The sequence below is a fragment of the Acomys russatus genome, chromosome 5 (genome assembly GCF_903995435.1).
Source record: "Acomys russatus chromosome 5, mAcoRus1.1, whole genome shotgun sequence".
In the NCBI taxonomy this organism is placed as follows: Eukaryota; Metazoa; Chordata; class Mammalia; order Rodentia; family Muridae; genus Acomys; species Acomys russatus.
The window spans coordinates 20,002,549-20,020,025 of record NC_067141.1 but is presented as its reverse complement, the minus strand read 5'-3'; the positions used below and the strand labels follow the sequence as shown (position 1 = coordinate 20,020,025).

Below are 17,477 nucleotides of genomic sequence, written 5' to 3'. Positions count from 1 at the left end.
GTTGATCCTATACCTCAAACGGTTTACATCTCTGGGTTGAATCCTAAAACCACAGCACAAAAGATGAAAGTGTGTCCACAGGGGCACAAAGTGCATTAGATGGAAGAGCAGAGGTATGTGGAACAGGGACTGACACACAGCTTCATTTATAGGATGAGCCACACTCTCTCTGGTTCCCACATCCCACAAGGATACAGGAGTTTCCCCCTGGTCTCCAGTCACCTAGGTCCGACCTTGCATCTTTTTCTTTTTGAAAGGCAGCGGATTGAAGCAAAAACAAACAAACAAACAAACAAACAAACAAACAGGGCTGGATCACTGTTCCCAGCCTACTCTCAATTTAGTTGGACAGGCCTTTAAATTAGTAAGAACCAACCTGTCTCCAGATGACTGCCTCCCCGACCCCGACACCCCGCATCCCGCAGCAGTCCCCACTCACCACCTCACCACACCCCAACTCCTCCATTCATGCTGTAAGCATGGCAGAACTCTGATTTCCTTTCTCCCCGCCAATCATGTTCAGATGTTCTATGTGGCAGTGAGGGGAGCCCCTCCCTGTGCTGCTTGATGTAACATCTGTTCCTTGGGCGCCAGGTCCCTACACCATCATGCCAGGTGCTTCCTGTATGTTCTCATGTGTGTTGGCTTAAGTGTCTGTTTGTTCCCTCACATGCAGTGTATAATGTACTACATATGACTACATAGAACTGGGTCGATGAAAGCATAGGCTTCCAACTGTGCTGCTACGCTCAGTGAGTTACCAGGCTTCCCTTGGCTCTACTTCTGCTAAGGACAGGCTAGTGCTTGGCGGCAGTGAGGACCTAGCTCAGGCAGTGCTGGCCACTAAGGGCTCCTTGGTGACGGCCAGAGTGTGAGTACTGCCTGCCTGGTATCTTTCAATGTGGCCCAGCTCTCCCATGCCTGCACAGTGATATCAACCTTGGACGTCAGCTACTGTACCCAGCAAAGCACACAAAAACGACTGTAGGAACCCAGCAAGCTCTGATGGAGTGACTGGCCAGTAGGACTGACAGCTGTAGCTAGTGGCAGCCAAGTGTTGGGGCTTTAAGTTCAGTGGAGACTTTGGCCCTTCTGCTGTGCTCCACACAGCCCGTACTGAGCTGCCTGACACAAAACCCCTTTGTGCAGGGTTGGTTAGCCAGGTGAGCTGTGTGAACAACACCGCACACTGATTTCTCTCTGTCCGTCGTTATAAGATGCATCTTCAGCACTATCCTAATGCATTCCCAAAGCCTCAGCCAATGCCTTAGCCACACCCTCTACATTCAACAGCCCGGAACGCAGGTCCTGAGGGCAGGGGCCATGGTAGCCATCCTTCTGTCTCAGGCCGGCAGCACTCTGAACACACTCTGGTTTTCCAGAGCCAACAGCTAGGCTATACCTCACCCTCAGGATAGAAAAGTAGGCCCAAGCTCTTGGCTGGGCCTGGCAGATTTTGGTTGCTTGGAAGCAAACCCATGCCCTACAAGGAGAGGGGTGGTAGTGTCCCAGAACTCCTCTGGGTGGTCACTTGGTGAGCCCCTAGGTGGCACAGGGCATGTGTGCCTCCCTCTGAGACTCTTGTCTGACCACTGCCGCCAGAGGTGAGTTGGGCATCACTGCCCAGCAAAGGGCAGTCCCATAAGAAAATGCAACATTCCCATCTAGACTGGCATCTGGCAGTAGGGAGATGAGTGCCACCTAGCAGTCACCACATCAGCCCAGGGAGCCAACCATGTGTGCAAAGATGACCTGGCCTCTGGTCACCTCCAATTCCAAACCTAGTATTGGTGGATTGGTGGCATCTCCACAATACCACACCTGGAGGAGGGTAATGCTTGAATGATATTGGGGAGAGAAGGTGTTGGGAGCACATATCTTTCACACCAGGTAGCCATTGCTACCTCAATTAATGCTCCCTAAACCAGGATGAAATAAGTGTTCTTTCATTAAGACCACTCATCTATGGCAAGCAGCCAACATGGCTGGTTACAGCTACCCCACCCTTGTGAGATGCTATAAGCTCAATCAAGGAGACCCAGTCCCAAGCTGGTGGCCCCATCCCTCCTTCTAGCTCTGAGCCTTCCCAAAATGCTATAGCATTCCCTCCCTGGGGCAAATCAACAGACATCCCAGCCTCTTGTTCCTGACCCCCTTGGGTCCAAATGAGTGACAATGGAGAAGTGGGGTAGCCATGGGCCACACAGGCACTCTCAGACACTTGTGGCTAAGCAAACAGAAGCTGTAGCATGACTGCCATGATGCTATAGCTCCCTGCCCCAAATTCTTCCATCAGAAAGTGGACAGCATATGAGGAACACACGTAACTGCTTTTCATGGCCGATAAGGAGCCTTTCCTATGAACAGGCCCGTAGATGAGTCTCGCAGTGCCCATAGGGCCCCATTTTGGCCTGCCTAATACTCCTAGGGCACATTAGGGTCTCCTAACATACATAGGAACATACTGAGGTCTGCTGACACAAACAAGGCCACATCTGGGGGTCCTCAATATCCACAAAAGTATCTCTGGGGTCCTTAACACCACAGAGGCACATTTGGAGGGCCTCAACACCAACAGAGGCACATCTGGAGGTCTTTAACACCCACAGGGGCATATCTACAACTACCCAAGTCCCATAGGAGCAAATCTGGGTCTCCTCTAGGCTCACCTGGGCACATCTGAATCTACAAGATGCCCATAAGACCGTATCTGAATCTGGTGGACACTCACCTGGGCATATCTAAGTCTATCTGATGCCAGTGAGCACAAATGGGTCTGTCTCGTGTCCAGGGAGGCACATCTGAGTCTGCCTAATATCTTCACAGGCACATCTGGATCTGACCAGTGCCCACAGGCACACAGCTGGGCCTGCCCAGCACCAAGAACCCTGAGAAGTTGCTGGTAGAGCAGAACGTGCTATGCCTTTACCGCTGGAGACCCAGGTCCCCTCTCTCTACAGGCAGCTCTCTAGGATCCAACCTGCACAACATTAGAAAGCACGATCCCTGACCCCTGAAGACGGCAGAAGAATCACATGGCCACGTCTTCCACCCAGGAAAACTCAGTGAGGATAGTCCAGTATAGGCTCTCATTGTTCCCTTGTGATGCCTAGCACCTGTCCCTCTGAGCTTTCTGCCAGGCCAGGTGAAGACGTGGCTAGCAGTGGGTCTCAGTTGCCTTCTGAAAGAGAAACTTCCTAAGAGACATGTCTCAACTTGTCCTTGAGCTCATAAGAACCAGTGTCAGCCACTTGCAAATCCTGGGGTCCCTACAGGGATCACCCCTCCTGAAGATATGAAGCTTAACCTGTTCTAAACATATGTCCTGGGCTAGGCAGACTCCCTCCAGGGCCTGGGCTACAGCCAGGAAAAGCCTCACATCTGTTCAGGATGCATGAAGCCTGCAACAAAATTAACCTCGTGGCAATTGTTTCCCCCGGTTTGATAGCCCAATGTCAGCTCATCTGTTACAGCGAAATAAAAAAGTCAACCCTAAATGTATAAAAAATTATGATGGAAGTCCTAAATAAAGCGTAGACTGCAAGCTCATTGAGTCAAAAATCAATCAATCAATGAGGGAGTGGGTTAGGAGTACCTCATAAGCCCCAAAGAAATCATTTGCCCAAACACTGGGATTTAACGGTGGAGGACCAAATTCCAACACTTTTAGGAAGTAAATAATGAAAAATCAATTCAGAGGAAAAACAGATCAAGAACCCTGACTCTGACGTGCCGACACATTTATTGCTGAATACCATTCCTCGGCTGACCCGAAAACTTCGGAAGGTGTTTATTTACTTTCAACACCTTCCAGGGATCAATATTTTTAATTTGGATCCGAGTTATTATTTTTCACATCACAGCAGCGGGGAGCGGCGTAAAGTGGCTCATATTTTAGTGCTAAAAAGATCGATACGACAGTTTCACCTTCACTGCAGCCCGGCTGCTGGGGCCGCACATCATCGCATCCCGAAGGGCCATGGTGCCGAGGCAGGAGGGCAGGTCATCACCCGCCAGGGGTGCAGACAGCCATGATTTAACTGAGCACAGGGCGCCCAGTGCCCTCAGAAAACCAATCTTGCTCCTCTCACTTCATCAGGCCTCAGGTGAGGAGGAGGAGGGCAGGGCCCAGTGCAGAGGGTCCGCCACTAGCAAAGATTAGTCCCTCATCATAAACGCATTTGCCTTTCCTTCCTCTTCCTCAGATCAAAGAACATCAGCAAACTTGATTAATTTCCCACAAATTTCCCCTAACCTCTTACTTAGGGGAGAGTAGGGAAGGGCCACTCCTAGAGTGGTGGGAAGGGGTCTTCTAGGAAGGGGCAGCCTCCACTCCTCAGTCTCACCCTGAGCACCAGCACCTGGGCTTTTGCTGGGGCAGTCAGGCCACACAGGACAGGAGCCTCCTGAGTACACTCGGTGTGTGGGGGTGAATGTGTACACCACGCTGGGCAGGGCAAATATGTGACAGTCCCCTGTCAGCCTTCAGCACTCATGTTCTCCCTCACTCTAATTTAGCCACCATCACCCTACTCCACCCCACACTCTGCAAATAAATCCCAGAGCCCAGGACAGCCAGGCGAAAGCAGAGTCACACGGAGTCTTATGTCCAAGTGCTCCGGCTTCTACCTTCAGGAAACACCGATTTCCAACAGTGCTGGCAGCTACAAGAGGAGAAAGTAAAGAAAGAGACCTTGACCTGGTACGAGGGCAGAAAAGGATCTACCGGCTTCCATGCGAGCAGCACCCAGATATCCAGGCAATCAGGCCTGAGGCAAGAGCCTCAAGTAAGCAGACAGCAGGGCTTTTGCATTGACAGAACTGTCCCTGAACCTAAGAGATAGTCCTTGTCCACTGGAGCCATCCTTGGCCTGCTACTGTCCCTGAATCACACAGGTTACTGGAATCTGCAGTCTCTGGCCTACCCACAACTCCACTCAACTACCATCACCCCACAGCCCACATAGGCTGCCCATGAGTAAGATTCCTAGAGGAACAAATGAGGCCAGAGTCCCCTTAAGCACCCTAAACAGCACTGGTGGTACCCATCAGGACCATTATGCCCGTCACCAGTAGCCCAGCATCCAAGATTTTCTCCAGGCTCCCGCACCTCAAGAAGCATGTGCAACCTCCAGGAATGTTCTACCTCCAGCTCTACCACCTCCTGGCCTGGCCTGAGGCAGGGTGTGGGCAAGGCCAAGCCCGGGCAGGAGATAGTTCTGAGAAACCTATAGATGCTGCTTCTTGTCAACTGCCCCATTGGCACGGCTCCATTGTGGGGACCTATGACAGCAAGCTAAGCCTTCTCAGACCTCTCAGAGCTGTGCCACCCACACCAAGAGACAAATCTTTCTGTTTAGCATTAAGCCTTAGCAAGGTATGGCTCCTCCCAACTCTCCCAGCTGGTCAAGAATGCCCACACGGAAAGGGAGTATTCCCTCCTGTACCCTGCCCCTTTAATTTTAGAAACAAGAGGTTTGGCCAGGTCACATCAGCCCCCAAGGTTCCACCCAGTCCTCTCCTCTGGGTGAAGACAAAACTGAGAATCCCACTACCTTGCCAGTTTCCAAAACCGAGAATCCCACTACCTTGCCAGTTTCCAAAACCGAGAATCCCACTACCTTGCCAGTTTCCAACAGGGATGCTACTAAATCAGCTGCCACTTCAAGAGGCCACTCACGGTTGGCTCTACAGCCAGCCAAGGACAAGAGCCCACACCTGGGCTTTGGATCCCCTACTCAGGCACCAGACCTTTGGATATCATGTCACCAGAATGGGATGGGATGATGTGGCTATGCCCAGGCCAGGTGTGAAGTCCACCACACTGAGCACAGCCTCTGGTTTCCCAGGCCAGATGAGCAAGCAGCAAAGCATTGATGAAGCTCCATGCCGCAATGCTTTCCTTCAGCAGCAAAACAAGACAGCGGTGGAATTATATGAAAATAAATTTTCAACCTCTTCCTCACTTTGCCATTCTGAAGCCAGAGTACAAGGAAGCCGTAGCCTCGCGTACTCTTATTGATGCGCTAGCTTGTCGGGAGGTAAGCAATGTGTTTTCTATGCTCCTCCAAGTGGCTGGCTAAATCAGACACATGATTTCCATGCTGCTGGAGGGTCTGATCAATAGACACTAGCGCGGACTTGGAAAACTTCACCCAGGTAGTTCCTCAGTGTCCGATCTGCATGGCGGGCTTCCTGTGAAACGCAACTGTGCCACATTGTCATGCCGGGAGCCCTGGGGAGCGCCCTTCAAAGTTCATCCCCAACATTGGAGGCAAGAGGCATAAACCCAGGAAGGTAGTTCAAGTACTATTAGATGAGCTTGCTCCCTCCCTCCCTCCCGCCTGCCCTCCCTTCCTGTCCCCTCCCCCTCCCTCCCTCCCTCCCTTCCTGCCCCCTCCCTCTCCCTCCCTCCTTCCTCTTCTCTTTCTTCTGTCCTCTGAACTCTGGGTATCATTCACACCAGCTCAAGGTGATGTTTCTATCCTCTGTCCACACAGCACAGAGCTCAGCTTCCCACTGGGGCCCTTCCTAAAGGACTTTCCTTCTTGGGCCCATCTCAGCTTGCAGGCGAAAGAGGACCACCCTATGAATAAGCATCCCAGAGCTCCTACCTGGCACCATCCAAGAAAAACCCAAAGTGGACCCAACCCTGTAAAGGTCGGGTTGTTTTTTTCCTTCATTTTATTCAAATCACTTTTCTTGTGAGGGTACAGCTTCGTGTGACATGCCAAACTGTTAACATGGATTTCACCCGTGACTCTTCTACCAACATGAATGGCTCACAGGGGCTGTTCACACCAACACCCTCCCAGCACATGCTGCATCTCTACACCAAGTGGCAGAGCCCCTCCTCAAAAGGCAGAGCCCCTGTCCTCACTGAACCAGTCTCTGGAAGTAAGGAGTGGCCCTGGCTAAGTTGTACCCACCGCCAGTAAAACAGGCACTCTAGAAGCCAGGAGTCTCTTGGGAAAAGGACAGAGCACAAGTATCCGAGAAGGTGGGTAGAAGCAGGCGGGCAAGCCAGTGCAAAGGTCAGGTAACAGGAAGTCACAGGTAGCTAAGGTGACAGAGGGCCAGAGAGTGGCAGTGACAGACCCAAGCCACAGAAGGATGCAGATGTCTCTTCCGGAGCATGCCGTAGGCATCTGACATTCTAGCACCCAACAGCACTGACTTGGTGTCCAGGAGGATGAGTTTCGTGTTACTGTGCCTCCCACTCCTACCCCAGGAGATATGGAAAAGGAGTTGATCAGGAGATGCTAAAGGGGACTCCCAGGCCCCAGAGCAGCAAGGGCAGCACAGTGTGGTGGTCTCTCCCACCTAGGGAGCACATCTTTTGCTCCTTTAGTTCTTCTGCAGGCAGCTACAGAGCCACTTACAACCCCCTTCAATAGAAGAGCTACGTGTTTCACTTACCTTCCTGATGTTTAAACTGGTGGCACCTTGTCCTTTGGGGTTAATACCATGACCAGGTCACTAACATGGCCAAACATGGCCTCTGCATGGCATAGGCCTCAGAGCCGCGTCTGCTGCAGTCTGAGCAATGCCAGCTTCCACACACTGCAAAGACCCCAGGGTTCTCCTACCTGCATGCTGTACCTCACTGTTTTCAGGGCAGGCCTGGAAGAGCAGCGTGGAGAGTGCTGTAGCTTCTGTGTCCCTGCAAACCCTCCTGGGGAACTCTTTCTCAGCGGCACTTTGGCTTCTGGCCCTCCATTCCCTATGTTTCCCTCATGCCTCCCTGAATGTATTTCTTTGCATCCAAGTTCATTGCAACAGAGCCAGGGGCCCTTACCCAGTTCCTGATATTAAACACACCCATCAGCAGTCTCCAATTCTCAACAGCCAGCGACTGTTACCCTCTCTCCAAGGTACCACTGCCTTCTCCCACTCCACCCAGAAGGGTTGGGGGTGTTCACATTTACTCACACTCCTAATCCTTCAGTGCTCTGCCAGGAGACCAGTTCCTTCAGTGACTAAACATGTGATTGGCACCTATATAGGCAATACCAGAAGGAAGCAGCAAATCAAAACAAGCTAAGGCAACTGAGGTAAGCTCCGGGCACTCCTGTCTCTCTCCTGTGAGTCACAATCAACCACTGTGTCCATCCAAGGTGGAACTATTCAAAGACAGGGAACAGGACAGCGGAACACGTCAGTCTGGCAGAACTTCTGAAGACCCAGACTTCTGACATACAACTTCCCATGAAAAACTAACAAGGAGCTAGCCAGTGACAAAACCGGGGGCCCAGCATTGAGGGGTCATGTGCATGATCTCTGTACAGCACAGACAGCAGACATCCACCTCACGTCAGCAGACACACACGTCAGTCACAGCAAGCACACAGAATTTAACGCCCCCAGTGCTACTGCAGGCTGTTTAGGATAATTAAGTAATATAAGCTAATAGTTGATCAAATCCAGGTCATGTCAATTACTAGTCTATTTTATCACAAGAATATACATCCTAGGTTTAACAGATAGATATGATTCTATAGACAGGTAAGGTAAAATAGGCCTTCAAAAGCCTCAGAAACCTACAGAATATGGCATTTAAAGTCATTTTTATTATTTTAAAGATTCCTTGACAATAAGACAGGTTAAATCCTGGCGACACCCAGCCTTCCTCAAAGAAGATGATGAGCATCAAAGAACCTCCTTATGGAGATGGCTTCAAATAGAGCAAACCAGACACTGGGCAAAATGTCCTCATTTTGGCCACAGACAGAATTCTGCCTAAAAATTGGGCAATCTTGGATGCAGGCAGAATTGATGGCCAAACTCTGCCAAGACAGAGTAAGCAAGTACTCAATAGTTCCTGCCTCACAAATATGCCTGTGAGATACACTGGGCCAGAAGGCCGAAGATGATGCTCCAATGTTATAGAGAGTTTTTGGTGACTATTCAGGCAGTTAATTGTCTCTGTTATTCTCTCATTTTGGGAGCTGCTAACCTGCACTTCCGGTTTACTAAGGTAATTAAGTTTTATTCCTTCCTTCTCAAGTCTCTGATGGGGTTGAAGACCAGATAGTTTAATCTTACAATTAAGCTAAGTTGTTTAGGGGTTAAGACATTTTTAGGTCTAGATAGATGTTTTAAGTTGATAGAGATGAGATATCATAGAAATTGATTTACATTCAGAATTTTAGATGCACCAATATAAGAAAGATGTTTTCTTCAAGATTGCCAAATACAAATAACCAAAACGCTATGAATGTAACATTTATATAATTCATGATTATTTTGTGGTTCTTCTTGTTGTGTATAGTTTAGTTTAGTTATATGTAATAATATAAATGTATACGTAAAAAAAGAAGTATTAAAAAAAAAAAAAAAAAGAATCCTCTTAGAAATAATCCCTTCCAGGAGCACTGTGGCTGCACATGCTGCACGGGCGCCACCTCCTGGCAGCAAGGGCCATTTGCAAATCTTACTCTAAGCCTCTGGCATCCCCAGCCACAGAAGCAGCAGATCTTATCCTAAGAAGCCAACCCCACCACCAGGAGCTCCCACCCCACCCCCGCCCCACCCTCACATCCAGCTTGTAGAGCAGGTGCAGTCCATTGAGTTCAGCAGCTTGCTGGAAACAGGCCACTATTTTCTGATTCCTATTAATGCCCATGACAGCGTTTATGTACAAGATAAATTCATCTCAATTTCCTTTTTCAATTAATGGCCTATTATTTGAACCAGACTCAGCTAAAAACACTCAGCTGATACCATCAATCTTACAAAGATTAAATTTCTCTGTCTGAAGCTACAGGGCACCAGGCTGGACAGGAGATGGCTACCTAGCTGCCGGATGCTGCCAGCTATGTTCAGAACCCTAAGGGTGTAGGTCCTTCCTACCAGGACATCCTAGGGCACTCACTAAAGACCATACATAACACAGGAAGGGAACACAGTGGAAGAGTGTCAAGTGGATGGTGCTCAAAGACCCAGGGCCACTGTAGTTATGATCTGGCATAAGTGACCTCTACTCTGTGCTACCTACAATGACTCCAGACAGACAAGGAGAGCCCTTGATCATCACCATTCAATCAGACATGAAAGCACGTCACACCACACTGGGGGTGACAGGGAGACTGGTACCAGGACAGGAATACCAAGGTATGGTCATTGCTTGACAAGCAAAGGAGAGCTAAACAAAGCACATCTATCACACGCACTGTGCTCTTCCCCTGTCAGTCCAGCCATGAAGGCTCTTGCAGTGCCAAGCCAGCCCTGTCTGTGCATGTGGGATTTATCCTCCCTTTCCCTGTACTTTTAAATCATTGCCTGTATATTTAAAGGGGGTTATGGGGAAAAGAACTTTCCTGCAGAGGATGCCTGCAGAGGAGTAAGGCCTTGATGGATGCCCCATGGTGGGATGGTGATGCATATTGAGATCTGTCTGGAGGCTCTGCTGGAAATCCTGATCTACGTATGAGCTTGTAGGTTTTGTGAAACTGTGGAAACCCTCAGCCACTGTTTTTCCAAGCATCTCTGCTTCCCTGCCCTCTGAAAGGCCCCAGGGACACGATGTCAGACCATGTGACATCAGCTCAGAGTGACACTTTATAGGTGTTTTCTCCATTTTGTGTCTAGCAGTTCCCATCGCTTTCTTCAGTTTACGCCCTTCCCTTCTGTTGTGTCTGGTCTGGTGCCATCCTCACTGGCAGGTCCTGTCTTTTTAACCTGTTGTGTGTAACCCTGACTTGAGAAGAAAAGAAGTTCAGTCTTGGCCGAGGAAACCCAGAAGGCTATAAGGGGAGGGGCCCTCACCAAAAGGAAATGAGTGCAGCTGGAAAGAAGCAGCAGTCCCAGAAACAGCAAAGGGAAGAAGAGGGCCGTGTAGAAGGTCTATATTCTGAGCAGGACAGAGCTAGAGGCAAGGACATCCCTGAGTGTGGGTGGGTGGAAGGTGGATGTGAAGAAAATGTCTTTGAGAAGATAAGACACCTGGCACTGGATGCCCCAAGCCCAAAGACTGAAACCCTGACAGGGTTCTCTAGTCCAATGACAACTCCGAAGACACACACACACACACACACACACACACACACACACACACACACACACACACCATGCAGGGCATGAGTCAGACCCTCTTCTGCCCACCATGACTCTCCCTTTGTTCTATAAGAGTCCGGGCAGCTGCTCAGCGTAGCCCAAGGAAGAAGATAAGCTGACAGATGAGGGTCTCTCAGATCTCCCCTCATGGAGAAGAGAAGCTGCGCCTATGAATGTGACAGTGATAAGGATAAAGCACAAAGCATCAGAGTAGAAAGGATGGAAAGCTAACTCGATCCCTGAAGGCCTGGGCACACTGAGCTTGAGATGCTGTTCTCCAAACCAGCAATTCTGAAAGCTCCCAAACACCTCCCAGCGCCTCCCCCTCCTCCTAAAGCAGCTATCCTGCCCAGGGTCCAGGACCCTTATAGAAGAGGGACAATTCTTGTCAGACTGGTGCAGGCTCTATTCCATACCTCTGTAAGGTACACCTGTTCTGAAACAGGTCTAACCCTAAAGGCCTGCGCAGGGCTCACAGAGTAATTGGCAAGCCCGGGAGCAGGGACACTGAGTAGCCCAGGCTCCAGTTCAATCTGTCATCTAAGCCAGCCTGGAGACCCTAGACTCCTCCTCTTACGTCACACATCCCAAGGCCAGCTCCTGCCCATGCTTTTTGTCTGCACCAGCAATGAGGATGCAATCTTAGGCCTTGGCCACCAGCTCTGCTGGAGCAGGGGGACTCACACCACCCAACAGTCAGCGTAATATGAGAAGCCTTTCAGGACAGTCACACTGTGCTGCGACTCCTCTTTGGGAACAGCCCAGACTCAGGTTCCCTTGGCATGGGATCATGCCTCAGCTTAAAGACGACTCACCGTGAAGTGTTCCTGTGACTTGTAGTTTTCATCCAGGTAGACACGAGCCCTGTTGTACTCCTTCATTGCATCACTTGACAGTAGTTCCCTGGAAGTAAAAGAGCGAGCACAGTCAGCAAAGGCCCAAAGCCATGCCTCCCACAGGGATGCTCCCAGTCACAAGGCTATGGTTAAGACTGTTTTGCATACCACCCAGAGACCCACACAGCCCCTAACAGGCAAGGCAGAAGGATGGGAAGGAAGAGGGGGCAGCGAATCAGTGACCGGAGTCACTGTGTGTCCCTGGCAGGCCGCAGAGCAGTATCTGGTCTCCACTGAGCCCGGAGAGATGCTTACACTGTCAGGCCTCCCAGGGATGAAGACACTGATGGGAATACTTGGGATTCACTTAGGCCACACACTATATATGTCACTTCCAGAGACTGCTGCTCATTTTGAACCTTGCAGAAATGGAATCTACAGAGGTGATGAGCCATCACCTACAGCCGCCCAAGAGCCCAGGCAGCCCCACAGTATGAACAGTGATAGTGACTAGCATATCCTTAAAGCAAACAGCAGCCGGTGCTCACCAGTCAATATGGCAGAACCTCACTGCTCCTCCTACCATCCCATTTTACAGTGAAGTCCAAAACAGTTGATTTATCACTGGCTCTAGATTGGCTGGCCCAGAATGTGGGACAAAAGGCCATTCCTGCTCTGCTGCAGGTGAGAAGCAGGCACAGCATACAATCCAAAAGTACACTTTAGAGAAGGGAGGCAGCAGGTGAGACCTCAGTGGACCCTCAGGGTATTGCTGCTGGCAGCCACAGACCTCAACATGCTCAAGGGTGTGGGAAATGGAGACAGAGATGCCTGGGCACCAGACGCATCAAAGCTGCCTGACGTGGGATGATGACTTGACTTCAATCCCCAAGACACATGAGGCAGAAGGAGATAACTGACTCGTGCAAGTTGCTGCCTGACCTCTACACACATGCCACTGGCACTCTTGTGTCCCTGACTCCAGACAAATGTGACTAAAATTTACCTGGCATGGGAAGGAGCAAGAAATTGGTGTTATAATATTTTCAAAACAAGCTGCCAACAGATCCAGGCCCAGAAAGGACAAAAGTAATAGGATTCGTTGAAAGAATCTTAAAATGGCTAATATAAATATGACCGGAGGCCCATAGGAAAATGGGAACATCCAGAAGAAAGGGGTTTCTGGTGATGACTAACGAGAACTGGGGACTCACAGGATGGACTGGGAGTGGGCACCCCCACAAGGCAATGCAGCAGGGGCTCCCCCTCCACTTGGGATGGAAAGGCCCCTCTGGCAACACTGAGTCTAAGGGCAAGGGAGCGGGGCGGGGAGAAGAGCAGTATCTGCAGACAGGGAGGATTAATGGTCTCCAAACTTGGTCAAACCTGTAAGTGCACAGCTCAGAACAAGCAATATTAAACCAGAGCCCAGCAAACTGAGCTGCTCCAAACAAACCACACGTAGACGAAAGCGAGCCGGGAAAGCACATTATACACAAGAAGATGAAGATGGAAACAAGGGCTGGGCTCTGGTCGGAAACAATGAAACACAGAAGACAATGACACGGCGTCCTTGAAGCAGTGAGGGAACTGACAAGCTCCCATTCATTTCCAATGAACGCAGCTTTCAAAACTGAGAACAGCGACCTTGTTCAGATGAACAAAGGCTGAGAGAATCAGCAGCAGCTGACTTGTACTGAAATAAACAGTACAGAAAGCTCTTTAGCTGAGGAAAATGGTCCAGGTAGAAGCTGAATCCAGCTGAGAGCAAGGAACACTGTGCAGGAAATGCCCAGGAAGGTGTCTGACAATCCCAGACTTCTCAAGGATAGCTGCTCTTCAAAGCCAGGGCAGCAAGGCACGCACCACAGCACATGGAAGGGACAGTAGTGTGGGATTCCCTCCTGGAGGCCACTGGCCTGCAGGTGCCAAGGCCCAGTGCCCACTGCACGTTCTTTCTTCAGCTGTTCTACTGCTCCGGCCCACAAGCCTCTCTTTCCCACGTCAACGTGCAGTTCTCGGCATAAACACTAATTTCTGTCAGTGACGTGTGCTGCAGATGTTTTTCCTAAGGTGGCTTAGCTCTTCCTTTGTTCAGGTATCTTTCTGTGACAGTATGGCTTTCTTTAACATGACAAATATGTCAGTCTGGTCTTTTTTGAGCTGTACATGCTGCACATTCTAAAAGAAATCCTCCCTACCTCAAAGCTGCAAAGACACTCTTCTGCAAATTTTTCTTTAGTACAGCTGGAATTCATTCTGAGGCAGAGCAGAGTGACCACGTGGGACATTGTGACGCAGGATCTTCCCAATGCAGGCGCAGCATCTCTGAGCCTGCAGCACCAACGCCATGCACTGAGGAAGGCATTCCGCCCAGCATGTCTCTGCCTACCCTTGCTATTCTAATACTGCAGTGGTAGCTGGTGCTCTGGCTCCTCAATTTCCCTCAGGATTGCTTCAGCCATGCTTCGCACTATGCTTCTCTGTGTGACCAGTATTTGCTTATAGAGTGTTGGGAAAATGCTTTTAACACTTTCATTAAAACTGCCTTGAAGTTCTGGACTATTTTGGAGAAATGTGCAGGGGGTTGACACCTGATCGAGCTCTCAGACCAAGAGTGGTGGGAATGCAGCCACATTGCTTGGAGAAACTCTGCTGTGAGCGGGTTGCTTGCAGGACCTCTTTACATGCAGGACACTGAGGACCACGGCTGTCACTGGCAGGGGCATTTGAACACTTCCTCCTTCTCTTGTCAAGCCAGATGCAAACAGGAGTAAAGGTGCAAGAAAAAGTGGCAACAAAGGCCAGAAAATGGCTCAGTGGGTAATGGCATTTGTACAAGCCTGGCAAGCTGAATTTGATCCATGGGGAAAATTGACTCCAAAAAGTTGTCCTCTGACCTCTCCATGAGCTCTGTGTGTGTGTGTGTGTGTGTGTGTGTGTGTGCGCGCGCACATACACACAGAGGCGGCAGCAGCAGCAGAACTAAGGATGGAGGGAACACCAGAGACCCATGGGGTGGGGTAGCACCTTCAGAGTTCTGGACTCTGCTGTGTCTATGCCAAGCTGTTCCAGTAGAGGGCAGATCCCAGGAACACCCCATGGATGCTCTTCTGCAACATTCCTCACGGTCAAAGCTGTGGCCTAGATGGCTTCTTTCATTCTCCAGGAACAGCATATGACTCCAATGCAACCTTGCTGCGGTTCTGCCATCCTTTCAGAACTTCAGCCCATTTCTCCATTGAAAACTACCTCTAGGATTCCCTAACTTTTGACTCCTCCTCTTCATCCTTAGTAACCTTTCTGGTCACTGTTAGGATGCGTCTAGAAGACCAAAAAAGGCAGGATGGGTACAGTGGTATCTGAGGCAAGCAGGGGCTTCTGAGCTGGTTCCACTAAGCTGAAGCTGCAGAAGAGGAAGGGCCCCAATCCCAGGCCTGGAGCTCAGGGGTGGGGGTGATTGCTTCTGTTCCCCTCTGTGCCTGTTCACAGAGACGTCTCAAGAAACCCTATCCCCCTTTTTTCTGGGCTGAGTGCAGATGGTCCTGTCCTCTAAGGAGCCACAGAGCACGATTTTCACTGCCTCTCTCCTGGAAAACACAATGTTAGTTCCCACGTTTTGAAGCAGAAGCCACTGTAGAACCCCATCCTGCCCATCATCCATTGTCCGATGCAGCAGGTTGGCCAACATCCATCCACCTCAGGTACTCTGATGCGGGGGGGCGGGGGTGGGCACTCCAAAGCCTGCCCTACCCCAGTCCAGCAGCACAGATGCTTACTCTTTGAAGACAAGAAGCTGCCTGATCACTAAGCCACACCTCAATGGGGAAAACTGCAACTCCCTCAACATGATGGGCAGATGTGTTTCGAAAGGTGGTTTTCAAGACCACATCCCTTCTAAAGACCTACCCCACAGTCCACAGGTTCCAGATGAGACTTACTTGACAAACTTGTCCACATGAGACATGGAGGCCTCGTAGTTTTTCCCTCCGAATTCTTGGCAGTGCAAGGCCATGAAGTGAGGCTTGTGTGCGTGCAGGACCTGGGGAGAGAGCATAGAGTTAGACCATAGATCCTTGCCATGAGGCATGTGCCTCACCCACAGCTTCCACGGCCAGGGCACCACCACAGATGGCAGGGCAAAGGCTGCACAGTTGAGGCTACAAGTTCTTAACAGAGTCTCTGAATTTCCACTTTTATGCTTACAACTGTTTCTTTCCAGCCTCTTCTGTGCCTCCTTAGCAAAAATTCAGAATTTCTGAGAATCTTTTTCAATAATCTAGAAGCATTTTTCTCTAATTGCCAAAAAAGTAGTACTTGTGGACCAAAGAACTTCTGTGAAGTTCTCAACACAAGTCACAGCCTCAGGACATCATTAACCCTGCCGTGCACACTTGTTGAGAAACTGAATCCAGGCAACCATGTGTGTGATAGCATGTGCTCCTGGACATGCCTGAGTGGATGTCAGCTGAAGTCAGTGTGGGAGCACTGCCTGTGTGCTGGCAGGTATGCATGCATGTATGTGCTCAGTACACACAGGCTCAGGCTCATTCTTATTCAGGAAGCATCAAAGCTGGCTTCTGAGCCCACTCCTGTACCCAGCTCACAGACAGCACCAGACAGGCACAGCTTGTGATCTCCATAGCCCTTACAAGGTGTTGCCCTATTGTCCTCTGGAGTATGGCAGGAACACACCCATGATCTCATGGGCCTTTGAGTAGCACTGCCTAAACTTGTCAAGCGCTCACAACCCTACTTCTATGCAACTGGTAAAATTCCTAGTTTTCCAACACATCGCTGAAGCTATCAGCAAGAATTCTGATTCAACTGACCTCCCTCCTCCACCACACATACACTGAGTCCTAAGCCTACTCCAAAGAGCACACAGTAAATACCCTCAGTGAGCTGAGACAGCAGCAAAGGCCTACATCCCACCAGTAATAAACCTTGCTTGGCATGGGCAGTACAACACAGGAAGCCCAGGCATCTCCTGAGCAGGAAGGTGGTGAGGGATTTATCCTCCTGGAGCACTGGGAGGGCAGCACCTAGAGAGGGCAGGTCACTGATGGGGAGCTAGGCCCCGTCAGCCATTGAGGAGCTGGTACAATGATTTTCATAGACTTGTGACTTCAGTTGAGTCCACTCCTGGAAGTCCTCAGAATGTCCCTGCTTGTCTCTACTAAACTGGAAGGGGGAGAGTGAAAGTGAAGGAGTATGCAGCACTCAGGCACGGATGCTAGCACCATCTTTCTATTAAACATGAAGTAACACTAAGGCTGGAAGGCTCCAGCTCAGTCCCCAGACAGATGACGGAAGCCACTTTAACAGCCTCCTGTTCAAAGGCCCGTACACCCTGCGTCCCTTGTGTGCAGGCGCCTGCTGGCTTCTCTGTGTCTCCCTTTGACTGTCCCAGGCCCAGTGGAGGGGAGAGTCCTCAAAAGTCCTAACTTTCACTTTGTGAACAGAGCTACATAACCACTCTCTGCAGGTCTCAAACCTGGCCGTCTTCATGCACTCCCTTTCTAAGTGAGTTTCTGTTGTTTTTTTTAAGCAAATAGCCTTCAGTAGCACAAAGGTGGATATCTG

At 50.1% G+C, this 17,477-nt stretch overlaps 1 protein-coding gene across 1 annotated transcript in view; it reads right to left on the bottom strand.

The window, feature by feature from the left end:
- Inpp5a (inositol polyphosphate-5-phosphatase A) overlaps positions 1-17,477 on the bottom strand; it is a 190,945-nt gene that overhangs the window by 88,678 nt on the left and 84,790 nt on the right. Inside the window, exons 3-4 of the mRNA XM_051145549.1 lie at positions 15,833-15,933; positions 11,871-11,958 (exon numbers count right to left, since the gene is read on the bottom strand). Coding sequence (XP_051001506.1) covers positions 11,871-11,958; positions 15,833-15,933 — 189 coding nt within the window. The remainder of the gene's footprint in view (positions 1-11,870; positions 11,959-15,832; positions 15,934-17,477) is intronic.